Genomic DNA, 23140 nt, shown 5'->3' on the forward strand with positions numbered 1-23140 from the left:
ATCACAGTTCCTTCTTTAAAAGCGCTTGAGCCGAGAAAGCTTGCGGCTTAGATATCGTAACCTATGTACCGTTGAAGAGGTCTACTGGTTTTGCAATGCATATGTGCGTCGTGTCGGTCCATAAATTTTGCGTGATAAGAATGTCTGCAAATTCAACAATTCAACACGCGAAGTTGTGCATGATACCTTGCTAAAGACTTAACATTCCCTTAGTACTTGGCTATGAGGAACATTGCATTTTAAATGGAAGAAAAATCTTGGTGTTTTGTGTCAACATGTATCCGTGTTAGAAAGACACTGTCCAGCGAAGCTGGCATAATGAATCTTATTACTCTGGTGAGTTGTTCTAGTAAAATATGACCACTTTATTAATGCTTAAAAGCAAGAGTTAGGCGCGCATTTCGTGCGAAAAAGTTTCCTGATATTTCACCGCTCTCTGAAACAGGCCTCCATAAAACGAATTGCTCATGGCTGCTAACACGACCGCGCGTTATGTAGAGTAATAACATATTTAATTCACAAATACAGTAGTAGCAATTACCCGAAAGAAATGTTTCGTGGTTAAGATCGAGAGCCAATCAATTGCAAGCGATGAAATGTTTCATGGTGGCCCTTAGCAGCTTTTATCAACAATATGGCACACCCCTCACGCAACGGTAGCAACCGACTGTCCGTATGGCGAGGCACGCGATGTTCGCGGAACACATGAGTTCACTACGACTTCGAATTGAAACCATGAAGAGTTTTTTTTTACAGCGCCAATTGCCATGCTTAAAGTATACTAGAGGTATTACAGCGCAGCTTAGGTTGCCTAGAAAAGGAAAATTCAGACACCTTCTGCCTCACCATGTCTCGATCCAGCGTTGTTTTATTATACAAATGGAGAACCATTTGCTTCGTCAGTACATGAAAGAGAACCTCGCAAACTTTCATAAGGAAGACGCTTCAAGCCTTACATATTTCACTTGATTTTTGACCCTACACTTTGGAATTATGATATCTTCAATATGTCCCATACTACTAATGAATGACGCTTCGGCTTTTTTCTGGCTGCACCCATACGGTCCAAGAGGCATACTTCACTAAAACATTTGGGCCCGGCAGCCTGTCAGTTCGCCAAACAGGTTCGTCATGTATATTCCTCGAGCAACAAACACCAGTAAATTGCCGCCACTTAAGATAAACACGCGAAGAACCGCCTAATTTTGAGAAGCAGTTAAAGGAGCAAGTGGTGCTGGTAGAATCTAAACTGCAGTGTTAAGTCCTCGTGCTACTGCCTAGCGTTTCTGTGAAGAAATGCAAAAATTCGATATTATACCATGAACTACTCGTTGTGAGCAAGCATGCTTTCGCGGATTAAAGTCAAGGTAACTGTTGCAGAAGCCATAGATATCCAGCGTTTGTGACATGCTTGTTGCTTAATATAGATGAGATAGTTCAAGTGGCTGAGGAATTCTATAGAAATTTACACAGTACCAGTAGCACCCCCGACCATAATGTGAGAGAGAATAGTCGAGAGGAATTTGAAATCCCACAAGTAACGCCGGAAGCAACAAAGAACGCCTTGGGAGCTATGCAAAGGGGGAAGGCAGCTGGGGAGGATCAGGTAACAGCAGATTTGTTGAAGGATGGTGGGCACATTGTTCTAGAAAAACTGGCCACCCTGTATACACAATGCCTCATGACCTCGAGCGTACCGGAATCTTGGAATAACGCTAACATAATCCTAATTCATAAGAAAGGCGACGCCAAAGGCTAGAAAAATTATAGACCGATCAGCTTACTGTCCGTTGCCTACAAAGTATTTACTAAGGTAATCGCAAATAGAATCAGGAACACCTTAAACTTCTGTCAACCAAAGGACTAGGCAGGATTCTGTAAAGGCTACTCAACAATAGACCATATTCACACTATCAATCAGGTGATAGAGAAATGTGCGGAATATAACCATCCCTTATATATAGCTTTCATTGATTACGAAAAAGCGTTTGATTTAGTCGAAACCTCAGCAGTCATGGAGGCATTACGGCATCAGGGTGTAGATGAGTCATATGTAAAAATACTGAAAGATATCTATAGCGGCTCCACAGCCACCGTAGTCCTCCATAAAGAAAGAAACAAAATCCTAATAAAGAAAGGCGTCAGACAGGGAGATACGACCTCTCCAATGCATTTCAGAGCGTGTTTACAGGAAGTATTCAGAGACCTGGAGTGGGAAGAATTGGGGATAAAAGTTGATGGAGAATACCTTAGCAACTTGCGATTCGCTGATGATATTGCCTTGCTTAGTAACTCAGGAGACCAATTGCAATGCATGCTTACTGACCTGGAGAGGCAAAGCAGAAGGGTGGGTCTGAAAATTAATCTGCAGAAAACTAATGTTTAACAGTCTCGGAAGAGAACAGCAGTTTACGGTAGGTAGCGAGGCACTGGAAGTGGTAAGGGAATACATCTACTTAGGGCAGGTAGTGACCACGGATCCGGATCATGAGACTGAAATAACCAGAAGAATAAGAATGGGCTGGGGTGCGTTTGGCAGGCATTCTCAAATCATGAACAGCAGGTTGCCACTATCCCTCAAGAGACAAGTGTATAACAGCTGTGTCTTACCAGTACTGGCGTACGGGGCAGAAACCTGGAGGCTTACGAAAAGGGTTCTACTTAAATTGAGGACGACGCAACCGGCTATGGAAAGAAGAATGATGGGTGTAACGTTAAGGGATAAGAAAAGAGCAGATTGGGTGAGGGAACAAACGCGAGTTAATGACATCTTAGTTGAAATCAAGAAAAAGAAATGGGCATGGGCAGGACATGCAATGAGGAGGGAAGATAACCGATGGTCATTAAGGGTTACGGACTGGATTCCAAAGGAAGGGAAGCGTAGCAGGGGGCGGCAGAAAGTTAGGTGGGCGGATGAGATTAAGAAGCTTGCAGGGACGACGTGGCCACAATTAGTACATGACCGGGGTTGTTGGAGAAGTATGGGAGAGGCCTTTGTCCTGCAGTGGGCGTAGCCAGGCTGATGATGATGACTTAGATTTATGTGCGCGTTAAAGAATTCCAGGTGGTCGAAATTTCCGGAGTCCTCCACTACGGCGCGCCTCATAATCAGAATGTGGTTTTGGCACGTAAAACCGCATAATTAATTAAAACTGCAGCCACGCAAAATCAAACTTCTCTTATCCAATCCTCTCTTCCTGAGGCACATACAATACTGCTGTCCGGTGTGTAGTGCGACGCCGGCTGCCAGCGTAAATCGATTATTCCTGCTTCAAAAAAAAAAAAAAAAAGTAATTCGTACTATCTGTGACGCTCCAGCAGATGCTCATACTCTCTTCAAAGAGTCAAAATTACTCACGCTGCACTCTCTGCAAGACCTCAGGCTGTTGTTATCCTATCGTAAGGACGAGAAACAAAACCCGTCACGCGTTACGTCCTTAACGCAGTTGTTCAGAAACAGAACAGAATACAGCACACGGTCACCTGAATACTAGCCTGGGCCACATCCTCGCACTAACTGCGTTTTTCGAATGTTACATCATTGCTTACCATACCTGTTAAATATATTCATGTGCAATAGCATCGATGTCACTCCTTGTCCTGTTCCGCGTTTGTATGAGTTCTTCAGCGATGTACTAACCTGGCTGATTTTTTCGCTTCATATTTCTCACTGTTTGTGTTGCTCATGTGTAAACTACGGATTGCGTGTCTTTGTTGGTTTGTTAGTGTTTTCTTACATTGCGTTTCTTTTTTTGCTGGCACAAGTTTAAGCCAACATTGTATTTTATTGTTTTTTATTGGCAATCCTAAATCAGTGCCTATGCCTGCCGCTAGACTGTGTTTTAAGGCCCGTCAAGTTGCTGTGCCGAACGTTTTCCTTAAATCCCCCATAAATTGTATGCTTAGTAAATAAAGGCAATTCAATTAAATTCAATCACAGTCTCAATTTATCTGCCACTGGTCAGAACGGGCCTTAGAAAGTTTATCTCACTATGATGCAAGGTCACAGAAGGCTTGGTTCACACACATGCTCTTGCTCCCATCGTAAACATCTCGCCGATTTCATGTGCGAGGTGATTCTCGTGAAGACAGTAAAACTAAAACACGTGTGTGAGCGAAGCATCTGTGACCTTGTCAATGACGAGCAGTTGCAGATAAATTAGGTACGCAACCTCACCTTCCTCCGCGCCACTCACAAGCCACTGTTCTGACATGTCTGTGTCATTGGGGTTCATATATACCAGCTGTTTCTTTTTTAACTGGAGCACTCAAAAAGAAGTAGTTGGGGCCAATTGGCTACACATTGTATTGGGTAAACGCGTTCTCTTTTGCAGAAATAACTTAAAACGGGAACTGTGTGATGCAAAGTCCATGTTAATGTCCTTCCTGTGACTTCTGAGACCTTGCAGAATCACAATCTAACTACCAGCGCAGCTGTTTCTGTCCAGCAGTTGGAATAAGAATTTCGATTGCTTGTGAATGAAGCACACATATTAAAACGTTTCCTACATATAACTGGCCCGTTTAAACCTTGGTCGCATACAACGCTTTCGAGCACTCGCTAAATAATTTTTTTTTCACGAAGATGGTAATTCATCCACACATATAGACCGGGAACATAAGCTAAACTCACTTAGGACTATTCACAAAATATTTTTTATAGACAGCGAACACACAATGCCCACTCACAAAATACATTTGTTTAGTTCACCTAAGACACCACGGAAGCCTACTACGAACTTCCTGGACCAGGACGAATTTTTCTTCAACTGCGAGGCTTTTCTTTCGGGGAACCCGTATTGGTTTCCTTTGTAGAAGTTGCTGCGATTGGGTGGATGTATCATTTTCCCTTAATTAATAACTTCTCTCCAGCTTGGGGGCTTACGCAGAACTATTACGTGAGAAAGAACGAGGGTTCAGTAAATATTTGCGACACCTCTAATTAGGCCAGAAGCGTTTAAGTCACGCCACAGATTGCACTTAACAGGATCCCGTTTTCCACCAAGTATAAACTTGGTGTAAAGTTGTCTTGAGACATTCGAAAATACAGCTGATAACGGCTGAATCGTTGCAAAGGCTGCATTTGATCCACACACATTTAAGCGGAAGCTTTATCTCGGAAGTTCCTATCGAAATACACGGGGACGGAGAAATCGTTTTTATAGGCAAGCACGGTATCGATTTTGATATAGATTCCTGCATTAAAAATTAAATTAAATGTAAGTGTCTATAGGATCGTGTTGGTTCCTCGAACGATCAGCGCAGCAGCGCTGTGTATGCATTTTTCGTCATTCATGTGGTTCGTGTCCTTTTCACGCTAATTGTGTGCCTGTAAGATGACTTAGATTGACCGGTACAAATGACACATTTAAATCGAATGCTGAACCAAATTTTCCATTATTGCCAGATACCCGTCGTGGCTGACCTTCCTGTTGGCCGAGGTCTTCAGGACCACGTGGTCTTCACGGGTCTCGTGGTCACCACACCAAAGGACGAAGTTGGCGTCTTCAACATCTCTGCCATTCATCAGTATGCTTACAACAGGACTGGTACGCATGCTGTTTGCTGCCGCTGACACCTTCAGCATGCATTGCATCTATACATCTAAGCGTCTATATATTGAGGGATCCAGCATTTGACTTCATATTAGGCACACAAGTGCGCTGCAACTTAGAAACGTTGTGCAAGGGGATTTCAGTTCAACACCTTCGTTGTCTAAAGAATGCCATCTTTTTTGGAAAGGCTGGCGCTTTGGCCTATGTTTGGGAGGTACGGAAATTCAGGTATGGGATTTGGTGGAAAGAGAGGGGCAAACTGATGTTGGTAACTCAGCTGTCCAAATGGGCCTCACAGTCTGAATAGCAAACCAGACTCGTCAGCGAAGGCCAGAAGCGAGTCGTACACAGCACGCTTAACGAGCTCGCCTGTTGGTCGGATCCAGGTCTCGTGGTTCGGAAAAACAAAATTGTAATGTGCCTACATTTAAAGCACCTTTGGATCTAATTCCTTGCTTTAAAAAGGGGTTATGAAGTTTTTTGCCGCCGACAAAACGCCACTTGTTTAGCAATTACGTTCGAAATATGTTCACTAGTATCAATTGTACGAAATGTTGTCAACGCCACGACATTAAATTGCTTTACTATTATTCAACGTTAACTGCTTCTGGGTGTCAGTGGCACTCCGTTGTTGCAGATTCTCGCCGGATAAAAGTACGACAAACTGAACGTCTAGCACCATGTAAAGCTCGTTATTGTGCTCTGATTATACCGGTTCTGTTCGCGGTCATATTTAGGCTGTATTTATTATGATGTGGTCGCTCAGCAATACTTGTGTTAATAAAAACAATCAATCAATTACATTTGTACCTTACTAGAGCAAGTTATTTATTTGCATAAACTGCCTTTAGCTGAGCTTCAGAGAAAGAGAGAGACAGAGAGAGAAAATGATAAATGAAAGGCAGGGAGGTTAACCAGGACTGATCCCGGTTGGCTACCCTACGCTGGGTGAACGAAAAAGGGGAGGGATAGATTAAAAGAAGAAGAGAAAGTCCACTGTGGATATTGCCGACGTGGTAGGAGTTCTCTGCTCTATGTCACTGACGGCCGCTCATTCCGGATCACAGAGGGTCACTCTTTCTTTCTCTTTCTTTCTTTCTTTATTTCCTTAAAGACCCCACACGGGGGTATTGCATAAGGGGTGGGATTACAACAATAGTTAAGACAATATTACTTAAGGTGAGAGAATTGATGACGCTTCTTCCATGAATGCAGATGAACTGGTGAAGGCAGCGATGTCGTAAGGAAAGCCGTTCCGGTCTACAACTACACGAGGGAAAAACGAGGACAAAAAAGTGACAGTGCGCGTTTTGGTGCGGCGACACTTAATGAATGGCCAGTACGACGCGATGTTCGTGTCGGCGGTGAAATATATGGTGCGATGGCGAGCGGACTGCAAAAAAAAAAAAAATGAAAAGAAATTGTGAAATAATGATAAGCTGGCGATGCGTCGGCGGTACGAAAGAGTTGGTGAACTGGAGTCTGCTTTTAACGACTCAATCCGGTAGCTTTCAAAAATCGCAGCAGCGCTTTTGTGGCCTTTTCTAGCTGCGATATGCGAGACCGCAGTCACTGGACAAATTATATATGCATACCAAATAATTTACTCCATTCGAATTCCTCAAATGGTAAAGCTACGATTTTTGAAAGCAAGCCTTTGTCTTTGAAACAATAAACAGCTTCAGAAAACCATATCTTTTCAGTGTTGCTAAAAAACGAAAAAAAGAAAATTTCGGCAGAACTTGTCTCACGATGACTGCCAACGGTAATGCGTATAGCATGCGAGCCATGTAGCGACAGACCGTATTCCGGAAGTGTTGTTTATTCGACACGTGTCGTGGTGATTGATTGCTCCGGCTGTATGCGCCACATAATGCGTGTCGTCCCACTTTGCTGCGGCACTCGCTTTCCAGGGTCGCTTGTGAGCATGTAGGCATGGCGACGACTGTGAGACGCTGACGCAGTGCCGATAGAATGACGAAGACTGAATGGTATCGATGGGACCTCAAAGGCGATGTATGATGACACTGAGATGTCGATTTTTAAATTATGGTGATGATGTAACGGCAACAGCGTGGTGACGACGGCATGTGCACCGCGAGATGACTCTATGACGATGATTGCATGACGACGACGGTATGGCGACAACCAGACAAAGAGGCTGAAATGGCGACGACGGCGGTATGACAACGGACGCATGATTTTGACTGTCTGCCGACGACGCAACGATAACAATCACATGACCACCGCGGTCTAATCACGATTACATGACTGTATAGGATACAACGACGAACAACGAATGGCTTAGATGGATGGACGAAGGAGGCGTGACGATGACGGGATGAAGATAACGGGATGACGTCACTGAAGCGACATCGATGGGGAAGCGGGACGACGATGACATTATGGCGACGGTGTGACTACGACTGTGTGATGACGATGGCTCACGACGACGGCAGGAAGAGAATGTGATGTGAAAATTTCAATGACGACGAAACAATGACCGCGGCGGCATCCCGACGACGACTGTACGAAGACAACGCAATGACGACGAGGCGTGACAATGGCATGAGGACAATGAAAGATGACGAGTGTACGATGACAATGTCTTAACGATGACTGTATCATGACACCTCTATGACTACATTAGCGTGACGACGACGGCATGACGAGAGTCTTTTGACGAAGCTGGTTTGGCGGTGATTGCACGACCCCGACGGCATAACGACAGCAGTCTGACAACGGATGCTTGATAGCGACTCTCTGACGATGACGGCATGACAAGGGCGGCATAATCTCGATTGAATAACGGCAGTATGTTACGATGAAATGGCAAAGAAAGAGTGATGTCGATGTAACGACGAATGTACTATGATGATGACGGCATGATGACAAAAGGATGACGTTAATGAAGTGATGACAATGATATAACGACAGATTCACAACGGCATGGCGACGACTGCGTGATGATGATGGAGCGATGACGACGGCATGGCGAGAGTCGGACGACAAAGCTGGAATGACGACGATGCAACGAACACGATGGCATCAAGACCACGAACACCTATGCAATTAGGCAACTTGGACCACTGGGTCTGAGTAGAAGGCATGAAGACGACAGTATGACGAGTCAGACCACGAAGCTAGAATGACGACGATTGAAAGATCACGACGGCATCACGATGACGGTGCGACAGCGAATTCTTTACGACTGTATCACAACGAGGGCATGACGAGGATGACGACCATGACGAGGCATCATGAGAGTCGGATGACAAAGCTGGCATGACGACGATGCAAGACCCGGAAGGCATCACGACCATGAGCCTATTTCTAGTGGCCCAAGCTTTTAGACAACTTGGGCCGCTGTGGGCGCTGTAGAAGGCGACGACGGCATGACGAGAGTAATATCACGATGCTTGTAGGATTCCTCGGGTCTCATGACCGTCGCACGCCAGGCGAACGTCGCGTACTTCCCGCGCGCGCTGTTCATCTGGCTGTCGTCGCGCTGTCATCTGGCTGCGCACTGTAACTCGTGTGGTCGCACCCAAATCTTTAAGAAGTGCGAAATAATTGAAGGTTACAGTGAACAGCGTGCGGGAAATCTTTGAGGCCTTTTGCATATTCACAAGTGGCGACGCATGCGTTAGTTCTGTGTTCCTCACGGTATCAACAAAAGGGGTGCAATATCTCCGTGGTTAACGCTTATCCTTATTTTTCTTTCTTTTATGTCACCTTCAATGATACCTTTATATGCTGCTTCTGCAAATAAAGCATTTGGTTGCTAGTCAGCGCTCTATCCTGTACTCTTTGCTCGTTCGTCCTGTGTCGCGCTGTTTCTGTTTTATTCCAATATAGCTTGCTGGCCTGCTCGAAAGTGTTAGTTGTAAACGTAATAAATGCTTTCCGAGTGTACACGTGGTTGTCGTCTGTTGCTTTCTCGAGCTTGTACTGGACCGCGGTTGATGGGCAGGCGTGCATCAACCACGGGGCTCGGTGTGCCGAGGCATAGCGTCGTTGGCAGCACCCCCTCCCCCCTCCCCCCTCTTATCCCGGGAAGATGGAATGACGACGATAGAATGACCACGACGACATTTTACTCTGATTAGCATTCTTTGCCTACTTCAGCCTTTCTGAGCCTGCCCGCATATCCATCCATCCATCCATCCATCCATCCGTCCGTCCGTCCGCCCGTCCGTCCGTCCGTCCGTCCACCCACCCATGCGTCGCGGTCGCTCCATCCGGTGGCTGTCATCGCAGCGTGGTCGTACCATCGTCCAAATTCCAGCTTGGTCATTCACTTCAGTGCTAAGCTCGAGGTCGCGGGATCGAATCCAGGCCGCGGCGCCCGCATTTTGATGGAGACAAAATGTGAAAACGTCCGTGTACTTAGATTTCGTGCACGTTAAAGACCCTCGGGGGTTCCGAATTTCTGGAGTACCCCACTACGGCGTGCCTTATAATCATATCGTTGTTTTGGCGCGTAAAATCCCATAATTTAATTTTCTTTTAATTATGGGTAAATATACGCCTCCCTAACTATACGTGCGCCGCCGCTACTGTCCGCCCTCGACGTATACCCACTCGTATGCCGCCAATGCTTTCGCGTCAGGTGCCCGCTCAGTTGCGACAAAGTCGTTACCACGGCGGCTACCAGTCATTTTTCGCTAGAATAGCAGCTTGGGCTTGTTAGTTTTCCATCCTGCTGTTAACAGCGCTAAATGCAGACAAGAGACGAGACAAGAAGACACCACAAGCGCTGTTGCATGTGGAACCACTATCTTGAGTGCAAAAAAGAAAAAGTGCGTGTTTCACATGATGTGCGATCACGTGACTGCGACACGTGTGGGCAATGGTTATAAGAAGCCGTGTTTCTTTCAAAATAAACGTTGTTGAAAACAGCGCTTGTGGTGTCTTCTTGTCTCGTCTCTTGTCTGCATTTTGCGCTGTTAACAGCAGGAGACATTTTTGCCACGTGAACCCGTTGGCCGCAACGATAACAACGTGACTTAACCCAGCAGCTATAGGCGTCACGTCTTCAAACTTCCTCACCTTCCAACAGAATTGTTTCCTGCGCTCGTTGGGAACAGACATGACGAAAGCAGCGTAGAAATTCGGAACCAAGAAGGGAGGCGTTAGGACATAGCGCTAGATAGCTTTTTGGCATGTCGCCTCTGTTCTTCCTTCCGAATTTTTGCGCTACTTCCGTGATGTCTGTGCTACACCTTCTGCATACCGATCGCGATATGGTGCCTTTTTGAAAAAAAAAAAAAATGTTTGTTGAGCTTTACGTGCCAAAGTCACGATATGATTATGAGGCACATCGAAGTGTGGTACTCCGGATTAATTTCTAGCACGTGAAGTTCCTTAAAGTGAGTCCAATTTACGCACGGTACACGAGCATTTTAGCGTGTCGCCCCCGCCGAAATGCGGCCGGGATTTGATCTCGGGCTGAGAAGTCGCGCAGCGCCATAGCCACTACGCCACCACGGCGGACGTACGTGGGCTGCTTCCCGTCCGTGCTCGCTCTAAGACAGTTGCTTTCGACGTGCTTCTACTATTGGCACCGACAGTATGTCCTCTGCAGATATTTTCTTCCCGTCCTTTTTCAGCTTCAGCACGCATTGCTACAGACTGGGTTTCCTCTATAGCGTTAGGTCGTTCTTTACAGAAGTTGCTTCTGTTAAGGTGCACTTGAAGGTACATCGCAGACAATTCGGTCTCGGAGCATCATGTTCAGCGAGTCCCCAGTATTGCAATTGTCTGCTATGCGTCGGATTGAGACGACGAAATCGTGTACGGATTTATAGGGCTTCGGCCCTTAGTATTCACTTAAAGTCATCACTTCGTCATCTGCTTCATCATCTACTTCGTCATAACTCGTATTTACTTGAGAGGTGCTACCCTACCCATTTGGACTTGTTTAGTCGACCTTCTAAGCGCAGTCGCTATGGAAGTGCTCTCTTCTTAGCCGAATAAACAACATTTGCTTCAAAATAAGTCTCAGTTGGTGAGGTAAGGCTTCCAATTATCTGTGCCTTCGTTGAAATTCGTAAGCATGCAGTGGTTACCGGGTCTGCTGTCACTGGAGGCTTAGCACTGGACGCTCCCTTGAATATGTGGGGACTTTCCTTACTCGTCGCTGCTGTTACATAAGAGCGGCAGTGCAGACGCGCCAGCGTAGGCGCGGTCACGACTGATACCTACACCAATGAAAGAAAGTCACGTTGTCTATACCTTGTGATGCGAACGCTAGAGAACGTTTATCTCGCAATGAAAGATGAATATATACAACCAAGTGGAATGCGCACTTGGAGCGCGTACATGACGCAATAGGTCAGTACCTCAGAAAGAAAGGGAAATAAATAAATAACGAAAGAAAGAGAAAAAAAAGAACGAAAGAAAAGAAAGGAAGGATAGAGAGAGGACACTGAGGGTGCGTTAATCTCGAGGTGAACATTGCGACTATAGGACTATGGCGTGCTAATATATATTAGTATTGCTGGCCAAGCGGTACCAAGTGAATATTTCGCGGGCAGTTCGCGTCCCGAATGAGACGGCTGTTTTCAGGAGTAAGAACACTCCGTCGGTTCGCGCCGCATCGCGTGAATCGCAGGTGTTCTGGCCATTCCTGGCGGCACGGAGGTGATCCTATTCACAAGCAGCCAGCACAGGAGGGGCGCGGACGACTTCCCGGACATACAGACCGTGCTCACGGACCTGTTTCCGAGTGACATGCCGCCGAGGCCGCCGCAAGTCTCCCAAGAAGTGAGTCTTACGACCTGCGAGCGATCAAACTAAGAAGATTCGTTTGAGTGTTTTCTTAGGTGGATCGAGCTGAATGTCCCTTCTAGGCAGACGATCCTTAAGTGTGTTCGTCATCATCCGGCAACACGTTGCGCTCGGGGAGGTCAACTTACGAGCGAGCAGGTTTATTAAAGTAGGCACGATACTTTGTCTAGCGGTGGCCGATTATGAAATCGCTCGCTTTGCGACTTGTAACGGAACCTTCACTCTTAATTCTCCTATGCCAAGTTCTACCAAACGGTTTTCGTGCTCGCCAGCTCACTTTTAAGTGAGCGGAGCCATCAACAGAGCGCACTGTGCCACCGCCCTCTTTCTTGCCTACTTTATACACATTATGCTGCTTTCTTTTTTTAGCTGCACCAAATCTTTAAATATTGCCTTTGGCAGATAGCACAGTTCCGGCTGTTGATGAAAATAATTTGATGAGGCGGCCATTACTCCTACGATATCAGAATGCTTAATGGAATAAATGACGCCATTATTGTAATCAACTTTTAATTACTTACCTTATGGTAGATATTTCAATCTACGAATCGCAGCTAGTGAGTATTCAAGGGATATCGATTTAAAACACATTTTGAGGATGGCACTGGTTTCTAGATATGCGCCGTCAAACTTGCTATGAAATTGCATGGTTGTTTCATTTACTTATTGAACAAAACGCTGTTTTATGGACTGAAGTACAAAATTAACTGGAACGCCAAGGGATTTCGTCAGACGCTTTGAAAATCAATATCTCGAAACTGGCACCTAGGCGGGAGCGCAGTCCACAAACACTCCGGATATGAAATAAAGATTTTTTTTGTCTGTCTAGCACAGAACTCATATGTAATACCAGCGTTTTATTTGCTATGCAAAAGAAGGTGAGGAGTGCAGACAGGACACAAGTGAAGTGGACAACACGAATGCCGCTTCTTGTCCACTTCTCTTCTCTTGTGTCCTGCCTGCACGCCTCACCTTTTTTTGCATAATGAATCCTTACCAACTAGCTCAGCTTTCTGTCGTTTTAAGTTTTATTTGAATGGTTGCTTTGCCAATTTGGTGGTGTTGTCGTTGTACCTCTAAGCATTTTGTCCCCATTGCATCGGCATTTTTGCTCGCAATGCAGCTTTCACTGTTACGTCCACAATCTCGCACATGCATGCTTGTTGACACGACCATCCGCTACAAACGCTGTGCGCATAGACAAGCTTCGCACTCTGAGTACTTCGTAGTTAACCAAGTTGCGTAACGTTTTAATTGCACTCACGTGGATGGGAGAGTTCTCTTTCAGGAAACCGCCTACACGCCGTTGATTTACGCAGTGCCCATTCAGTATAGCGGCGCGTCCGTTCGAACATCGAGAGCCGACTGAGTGGCTATCGTGATTGCCCTTCCAGGTCTACGAAAGGTACTACAAGCCAATGGAAGGAAAGAAAGGTTTCATGGCCACCCTGGTCATGATTCAGCCAAAGTCGCGAGGCACCGTGACACTGAATGCCACGAATCCGTCCGACCAGCCGCTCATCGACCCACGCTTCCTTTCTCAGGCTGAAGATGTCAAGAGAACCGTGAAAGGTACGTCACTGTTCAGGAACAACACTTTACACCAAATGTTTAAGTGGCCGCACATTGGGTTCGCATCATACAGGTGAATCGGCGTCACTGGTGGAAAAGTAAACTTAAATTAATGTCTGGGCTTTTACGTGCCAATCCCACGATTTGATTATCAGGCATGCCGTAGTGGGGGACTCCGGAATAATTTTAGCCACCCGGGGTTCTTTAACGTGCACCCGCCGCAAGGTGCACGGGCGTTTCTTGCATTCCAACCCCATTGGAATTGCGCCGCCGCGGCTGGGATTCGATGCCGCGCCCTCGGGCTTAGCAGCGCAACGCCACTACGCAACCACGGCGTGTGGCCTCGCTGGTCGTACACTAAACGCGATGACGTATATAAAAGTGGAAATTTTCACTTCTTAAGCCGGCGCTTCATCTGCCCGTCCATCGGGGTCGGCGCGAGTGAGTGAATGTTTTGACGAGCGCACTGAACTGGTCGCGATGCTCAGATATATATATATATATATGTGTGTGTATTTATTTATTTACAGAAAAGCAGAGAAGGCGGCCTGAGCTATAACTTGCTCTGGCCTGCTACTCTACACTGGGGAAAAGGGACGGGAAGGAAAAAGGCTGATGAATGGTGATGACGGTATGAGGAAGAGATGCGTATATACAATTTCACTGAATTGTGGCATCTCTAAAGTCGTGCGTCCAGCCCTGTGGCTTGGAGAAAGGCTATAGCGGCATTTGTTATCAGGGCGGTGCTGTTTGCATTAGGCCAAGGACCTAGAAGGAACTCGTCTGATAGCGGCCTCTTATCGACGTTTGCAATGGAAGAGGGCAGTTGCTGTCGTTCTTGCGCGTACGCGGGACACACGCAAAATATATGACCAAGCGTTTCTGGTACCTTACAGCATTCACAGTTTGGGCTAGTATTACTGCAATATATCGGATGTCTATAGCGGCTGGTGAATGCGACACCAAGGCGAATCCGGTGCACCATGCTTGTTTGACTTCTTTTGAGCCTGTGAGGCATACGAAATTTCATTTCTTGGTCCCATTTGTGTACTCGCTTGTGTCGTCGATCTGGTTGTGTCCAGTGTTCCAACGTACGGTTGCGTATTACGGGACACACGTCGGGCGTCTGTGTCTGTTCGTGAGAACGGAATGCGAACTTCAGAAGCATTATTTAAAGGAGTTTTCGCTTCAGCGTCTGGCTGTTCGTTCTCTATCACGCCACCGTGTGAAGGTATCCACTGAAAGATGACATTGTAGCCATATATATTTGCGTGGTCGAGATGCTGTGTAATTTCTATAGCCATTGGATAATACGGGCCCCGCCCCGTCTGAGGACACAGTCAATCGTTTCAACAGCTGGCTTGGAATCGCAGGAAATAGTTCATGCGTGAGGAGGCTCCTCGGAGAGAAATCGAAGTGCCTCCCGGATAGCAACAAGTTCTGCGGCAGTTGATGTCGATCTATGGTCTAGTTTAAACCGCCGAGCGATGATCATATCTGGGATGACGGAGGCTGCAGTGGAGGCATATGGTGTGAGAGAACCATCGGTATACGCACGTACAGTATCTCCGTATTTCGCAGATATGTGAAACACGGTAAGTTGCTTGAGGCCAATAGATGCAACGGACGATTTCCTTGTAATTGTAGTTTGGGTGGCGGATGCTATCTACCTCCGTAATCGAGGCCTGGGAATTTCCTCCGAGAAATGCGCACTAGTGCCATTTACGCGCAAACACATGACAAACTACAGCGTAATGATAAATGGCCAAATTATACCACATGTTCGATTGCACAAGTTTCTAGGCGTCATAATCGACAGGGACTTGTCATGGAGCCCTCACGCGTCATACGTGAAAAACGGGTGACAGGCCTCTGCCACCTGTTCATGTTTTTCACTGGCAAGACTTGGGGAATGTCGACAAGTGCCATGTTACAACTGTACGGGGTGCTTTTTCTAGGCTTTCTGCGATACAGCTTGCTAGCAATAACCAACACAGGTAAAACGAAGCTACGCACAGTACAAAGTGTTCAGGCTCAAGCGCTCCGGATCTGTCTAGGCCTGCCTCAGAGTGCATCATCAGTGGCTACGGTAGCAATAGCTAGAGATCACCTTGTCAAGACCCACATTGAAATTGAAGTACTCAGGACCCATATAAGGCATCTAACCAGGGCTCCTCGTCACCACTTAGCCTCTCTACCAGCGGACAGACCATGCACATCTTTCAGCCAAACGATTACCGCACATGATGAATCATTGCCAGTTTGTTTCACTCCGGCTGCGAGACCTTCGACTCCTCCATTGTATCTCGCTCAGCCAAAAATCAACCTCACAATACCTGGCAACACGAAAAAAGCTGATCTATCATCACCAGCCCTTAAACAGCTCCCGCTACTATTTTTGTACGAGAACTACCGTGACTCTACACATATCTGCACTGATGGATCTGTCTTGCCAAACAGCTCCGCGGTGGCAATCGTGATACCAGCGACAGTCACAACAATCAAATTTAAGACGACTCACGCGACAACGTCGACGGCAGCAGAACTCGCAGCGCTCTTTACTGCCCTTCATCACATTGGTGATGAACAGCCACACAAGTGGACGACATTCGGCGATTCTAAGGCGGCCACTGCAGTCTCTACTGTCACCCTTACGACGCGGACCGCAGGAACAGCTAATATTTCGCATTACAAAGACGTTACACCATATAAGTGATGCAGGCCATAAAACAACTTTCTAATGGCTTCCAAGTCACTGCGGGATTATCGGCAATGAACGGGTCGATCAAGCTGCCCGTTCAGCCCATACTGAAGAACACCACGTAACAATTCCACTTTCTAGAACTGACTCAGCACGGAAGCTCCGCCTGCTTGCTCGGCAGTACACCATGTCACAATGGAATGACCCCCTTTTAAGAAATTCTCGACTGTACTCCCCTGATCCAACATTAAGTCTTCGAGCGCCATCATAGCTTCGCCGTGGAGACGCCACGCTTTTGCATCGACTGTGGTTGGGCGTTTCCTTTACCAAAGCCTATACGTTCCGCATAGGGATGACCGACACCCCAACCTGTGACCACTGTGGCCCTGAAGAATCTATTGACCATATTTTGTGCGCCTGCCCGCAGTACAGTCCACAGAGAGAATGCCTTCGCCACGAACTTGACCAACTGGACGAGCAACCGCTATCGGAAAAAAGAATTCTAAGCCATCGAAGAGACCTAACGTCACAGAAGAAGGCGTGCAAGCGCTATTGCGATTTTTGCGATCTACCGGCCTTTGTGAACGTCTTTAACTTGAACGCCTTTGTGTGTGTGTGTGTGTGTGTCTCCATGTGTGCGTGCTTTTTGTGCTTTTTTTAGCGTTTTCCTATCTGTCATCTTTCTTAACCCCTATCTCGCATCCCCAGTGTAGGGTAGCAAACCGGAAACTGATATCATGGTTAACCTCCCTACCTTTCCTCTACATTTCTCTCTTTCTTGTAATTGAGATTTTGAGTTCGATGCTGAAGAATGGTCTTATAGTACAGCCGACTGTGGCGGCCTTGCATACAGGTTGTTTATTTAGACAATAAAGATTCTTTATAAAAAGTAATAACTGCAGCGAACATGGTGCGAGGCGTACGTACTTTGCCGCTAATAACGTGAACTTCAGAAGACTAATTAACACACATGCATTCATTAACTTATTTATTAGTACGTTGGGGAAGTTGTCTACATACTACTTCGGAGGCAGTGACATTTTAATGCACGCCAATCTTTCAAAAATCTTTAAAATCACACCTAATTCTAGGTATTCATCATGAAATTCCAAAGCTTAATCCAGGCAATATCGTGACTAAGCGTGTCCCACTGCGCGTCACATGGCAATGACCCGCAAAAACGTGTGTGGCGAAGTTTGACTGATAGCATGCTGCAGCAAATCCCGACCCTACACGCAAGCTGGCCAAAGAAAGCGCGCCATGTACCAGTAGCTGCCGCGACTGGCCGTTCAGTTTTAGAAAATGGAAGAATTCCTTCAGATTGGAAAATAGCACGTGTGGTTCCCGTATATAAGAAAGGTGATCGATTGTCAGTTTCAAGTTATCGGCCTGGTTCCATAACATGCAGTTGCTGTAAGATGTTGGAGCATATTGTAGCCGGTTACCTGCGAAAGTTCCTGAGCGATCATAATCTTTTGTCCGATAATCAGCACGGATTTAGGCAGGGGTTATCCACAGTTACTCAGACTGTTTTGTCTGTACACGAATTTGCGCGGGTGCTTGATATGACCGGGCAAACGGACGTGGTTTTCTTTGTTTTCAGCAAGGCCTTTGATAAGGTGCCACATGGCAAACTTCTCTATAAGATGGAATGTATGGGTATGCCATTTTTTATAATTTGATGGATTCAAACCTACCTTACAGAGAGACGGCAATATGCGGAAATTAATAAGACCACTTCTAGTGTTGTTAATGTTCACTCAGGAATTCCTCAGGGGAGTGTGCTTGGACCTTTGTTGTTTTTAATATATGTAAATGATTTAGTTACGGTTGTTCCTGAAGATGTCTCTGTTAAGTTATTCGCAGACAACTGTGTTGTGTTTAAACAAATTTCATCTGAACATGACCACAGCTCTGTACAAAAAGCAGTTTTTGCCATTGAAAAATGGTGTCTGAAATGGGCTATGGAACTTAATAGTGAAAAAACTGTTCTCTTACGTATAACTAGAAGAAAGTCTCCCAGTTTGCTTCCTTACTTTCTTCGCGGCAACATGATTTTGGAAGTTGAGAAATATAAATATTTAGGTGTAACACTTGACAATAAGTTAAAGTGGTCGGCTCACAATACTAATATTTGTACAGCTGCATTACGAAAGCTATGGGTTTTGCGAAGAAAGCTAAAAACTGCCCCAGCACACATAAAATAATTGGCTTACGAAACTTGTGTGCATTCTTTACGTGAATATGCTTCGGCAGTGTGGGACCCATACACGAAAAAAGACATAATCATCCTTGAAAAAGTCAATAGAAAAGCGGTAGGTTTATACACGGAAAATAGAAAAGGGAACACTCTCCCTCGCAGTTAATGATCTCAAATAACATTCATACACTAGAAACCAGCAGAAAGATTAATAGATTGATATCCTTGTTTAATAGTTTAACAGGAAAAAATAAACTGAAGCTTCCAGAGTGCATTAAGCGTCCTCTAGTGAGAAGGACTCGGGGCGTTTATGAGATTTCACTTGCTCCCCTTTTCACCAAAACTAACAGTTTTAAATGCAGTTTTTTCCCTAGAACAGTGCAATATTGGAATTCGTTACCGGCATCTGTTTTTTCCTCACAAAACTTTTCCTATGCGTGTTGCAAATGGGTCGCAAGCCCCAAGGGTAGCGTTGGTCTGGCGGCCTGGGGCACAGCTGGAAGCATCAGAAGGTCCTGGCAAAGGATGAGTCGACTGCTAACCGAACAACTTGTTTATTCAAGCATCGCAAAAGAGCGGCCGGTCAGGTCGACCGAAGTGGAGAAACGGGAGACCACGTTATTCGACTGAATAAATCGAAGCTTCTCTCTTGGCGTCCGGGGGCAGCTGCTTTTATACTCTCGGAGTCGAGGGCAAGAAGGAACCGCCCGGAAGAGGCGCACGTGACGGCGGCGCACGGACACGTTGTGATAAGAAGTGACGTATCCGCCGGGCCGGTGCCGGTCAGACCTCCTCGCTTCACAGAGCAGCGCTGAACTGGCCAAAATGTCCGCCGCTGTGAACGAAGCCCCGGCGTCCGTTGCATCCGCGCCGGCTATACCGCACGTCTGAGGCGAAACGTAACATGCGTTACGTCGTCTACTTACCTGCTAATATGTATGTCGTGTACCCGTGTGTTGCTAATATTTTATAATTTTATTCTTTTGGTTTATTCTTTTGGTATCCGTGTGCTGCAAATATTGTATAATATTGTATAATTTCATTCTTTTGGTTTATTCTTTGCGTATCTGTGTGCTGCTAATAGCGTATAAATTTTATTCTCTTGGTTATGTAACAATGTCAATTCATTCCTGCTTGGGCCAAGCAAATGGTCTGCAGTATTCTGAAATAAACAAAAAACTTCCGGGCTCTAGTCGTCACGGTGCGTTTCGGTCTGGTTAGAGGGGCCGCCTTTTTTGAGCTCCCGCGGCGCTCGATTTCGATATCGTCGGGATAAAGCGGGTAAATTCGAGGATAACTACCTCGAATCAGGAGCGACTTCGAAGATTTAAAAAATATAAAGGTTAATAATTTTTCTTAATGATTCGTCTGAAGTTCACGTTACTGGCGGCACAGTATGTCCACCTCGCCTGGGAACTCGTCTGCAATAACGCCATGTTCGCTGAGCTCATCGCCTTTTCATCACAAAGCTGTATTGCCTGAAAAAGAAAACACCTTGTATATGTGCCGATGACTGGCTGTGTTCGTTATGCAATTAGGCAATGGAACAAAAAATGCTACATAATATGCTCACTGCAAAAAGAGCTTCCGGCGGAATCCATCTAACGAAGATTGATAGCGTTAATGTAAATATTTTGAAGCAATGTAATGACACACCGTATCGGAACCACCGAGACACGTCAAGGATGAGGCGTGTACTGCACCCAGACTTCTCTCGCGCTTCCTTCTGGATACGCTGCGCCATCTAGCAGTGCCACTGCGAAGTTCGCTCGTGAGCTCTGAGATGCGTGGCACGCCGGAGGGTGTGAACACTGAGAATTGTTCCCTCGCTCCCCGCGCGCATTCGTGGCGCAGCGGGCTAAGGCGCTAAGCGTAGACAGCTCGCCTAGTTGTTTGTGAATAGCATTATGAAACATCGTTCAGACAGACGATCAGAGAACACGGACGATCAGAAACACGGACGATCAGAGAAAGACAACGACAACACCGGAGGCACATGCGAAGCGCAGAAGGTGCGCAGACAGTTCTGCAGATGTCTAATATGCGCCACAGCGTCGGAGCGCACGATCTTCATTACTGCTTTTCTGTCGTGTCGCGCAGAAGGGAAGCACGGAGCAAAGAGAGCAGGCGCACAGTATGTCTGCGCACCTGCTCCCTCCAGCGTTCTCGTTGTCTTTCTCTGATCGTCCTTGTTTATTCGTGAGCTGGAACAATGTTCCATAGGCTAACTGGAGCGATGTCCCATAGGGCTAGCGTCTGGCTGCTGTGCTTGAGGAAACCGTGAGACGGCTTCGATTCCGTTCAGCACGGGAAATGCGTGAAAGGATTCGTTGTCGCGCATGCCCATTCGCAGGGATTGAGCAAGAATGCACACGAGGTACATAGCTGCACATGCCCAGTGGTCCAAGTTGGGGCGGGAAAGGGTGTTAGATACAAACATACCGAAAAAGGGGGTCAAGTTCCCATAGAATTCTGATCACTAGAACTTGACATAAACTAGAATTCTATATCCCATTACGATATTGTCGATTACTGTTGACTCTTTCCATCCGGTATTGCGGGAAAGCTTGCAAAAAACTCTGCCATTGGTTCGAGTGTTTCAGGATACCTAGGTTGAACCATATGCCACAGATTTTGCGGTAATCTATGGGTAATGACCGCAAGCGCTGTATTTGACGGTGAACTGAGCTCGCCGATTCGAAGGAGACGTTTCTTTTCAAAGAAATGCTCTAATGTACTACTGGAGTTGAACGGGTAATAAACTGTCTAGCTCAAGGTGTGACTGGACTGCCGTAAAATGTTGCTATGCTACAAAGATGCCTTCCCATTTGTACCATGGTTCCCATTCGTAGTCCAAAATCCGAGGCTCTTCCCATTTTTTTGCTACTTTAGCGAGAAATAATCGCTATATATTTATACTGTCTCTCAGACTTCCTTCCATTTATTGTATTCTACAGCCAATTCGTAAAAAACGATCCAACTTTACCGAGATTTCAGAGGATTGAGCCTTCGAATGTTCCACAATTTTAACGCGACAGCGTTAAGGAGCTCGTGTCGCAGAAAATGCGGCGTCGGCGGCGTTGGCCATGAGCAAAAAATCCCGGAAGGCAATTCATAAATAAAAACAACTTGCAAGATGGGCTGGGTGGGAATCGAACCAGGGTCTCCGGTGTGTGAGACGGAGACGCTACCACTCAGCCATAAGTTTTTTTTTCTTTATTGCCGACTTCAACACGTCAGTTTACAAAATCAGTCCGCGCGAAGAACACAACACGTATGCTAAAAATACGTCACCCTCACTTGGGGTTACGTGATGAGATTAAAATTCACGCATGTGTAGCAAAGCTTCCATTCTTGGAAGCCACTCAGGCACTGGGTCTTGTATCTTGTATCCTTCAATAGCTCTGCTAACAGATTCACAAAAATACTGTCTTATCGGCCTGGCATCAATGTCTGCGTGGCTGACCGCCATCCTGGATCGCCAAATACTGTGCAGGCCCAATATCATAATCATGTCAAAAGGAACCCCGTCTTCACTCTCGACGGGTAGAAATCTAATTCCGAAAGCATCAACCGGTAAGTCTTTTTTAATCGTGCGTTGGAGAATGTCCCAAAAGAAAAGGGCTTCCCAACAATCTAAGAAAACATGTTCGATAGTTTCCGGCTTCCGGCATATGAAACAATGATTTCCCCAAGGCACAAAGAAACCCTTCGCTTCCAAGTACGTCTTGACTTCAAGAGTGTTCGTATGGAGCTTAAAGAAGAAACTTTTAACTCCGCCTGGTACAGTCATTCTTTTCACACGTTTTAGAACTGACTGCCATGGACCTGCACAGTACAACGACCTGTACAACGGTACCGGAAGAAAGACCTCACACAGGTCCTTATAAAGTTTCTTTCGCGACACCACTGACAAATATTCAAACGAAAATCGCACTTGCAAGACGCGACATGCCATGTACACCTCTTTAAGAAAGCCAAAAATGCTCCCTTGCATACTCTCCGAACTAACAACCAAATTTGGCAAAACCCTGCCCAACCTAACCTGACACACAGTTCGCAAAAAGGGGTCATTCGTGTCACGAAAAAACATAAATCGGTTAACCAACTGGCGCAGATATAGATGGGCCAAACCTAGTCCTCCAGAGCGGACGCGGTGAAACAGATTGGTGCGTCGTGTCCGCTCCCAAGTGCTTCCCCACACAAAAACCGCAAATACACGGTGCAGCTTCTGCACATTGACGCGAGAACAATGAATTGCTTGCAAGACATACCACAGCTTGGTTACAAAAAAAAGGTTACAAATTGTGGCACGCGCGA

General features: G+C 46.2%; 1 protein-coding gene across 1 annotated transcript in view; it reads left to right on the plus strand.

Moving 5' to 3' along the window:
• LOC140219916 (4-pyridoxate dehydrogenase-like) overlaps window positions 1-23140 on the plus strand; it is a 98751-nt gene that overhangs the window by 32207 nt on the left and 43404 nt on the right. Inside the window, exons 7-9 of the mRNA XM_072290097.1 lie at window positions 5408-5549; window positions 12172-12323; window positions 13742-13919. Coding sequence (XP_072146198.1) covers window positions 5408-5549; window positions 12172-12323; window positions 13742-13919 — 472 coding nt within the window. The remainder of the gene's footprint in view (window positions 1-5407; window positions 5550-12171; window positions 12324-13741; window positions 13920-23140) is intronic.

This window comes from Dermacentor andersoni, chromosome 8, assembly GCF_023375885.2.
Source record: "Dermacentor andersoni chromosome 8, qqDerAnde1_hic_scaffold, whole genome shotgun sequence".
Classification (NCBI taxonomy): domain Eukaryota; kingdom Metazoa; phylum Arthropoda; class Arachnida; order Ixodida; family Ixodidae; genus Dermacentor; species Dermacentor andersoni.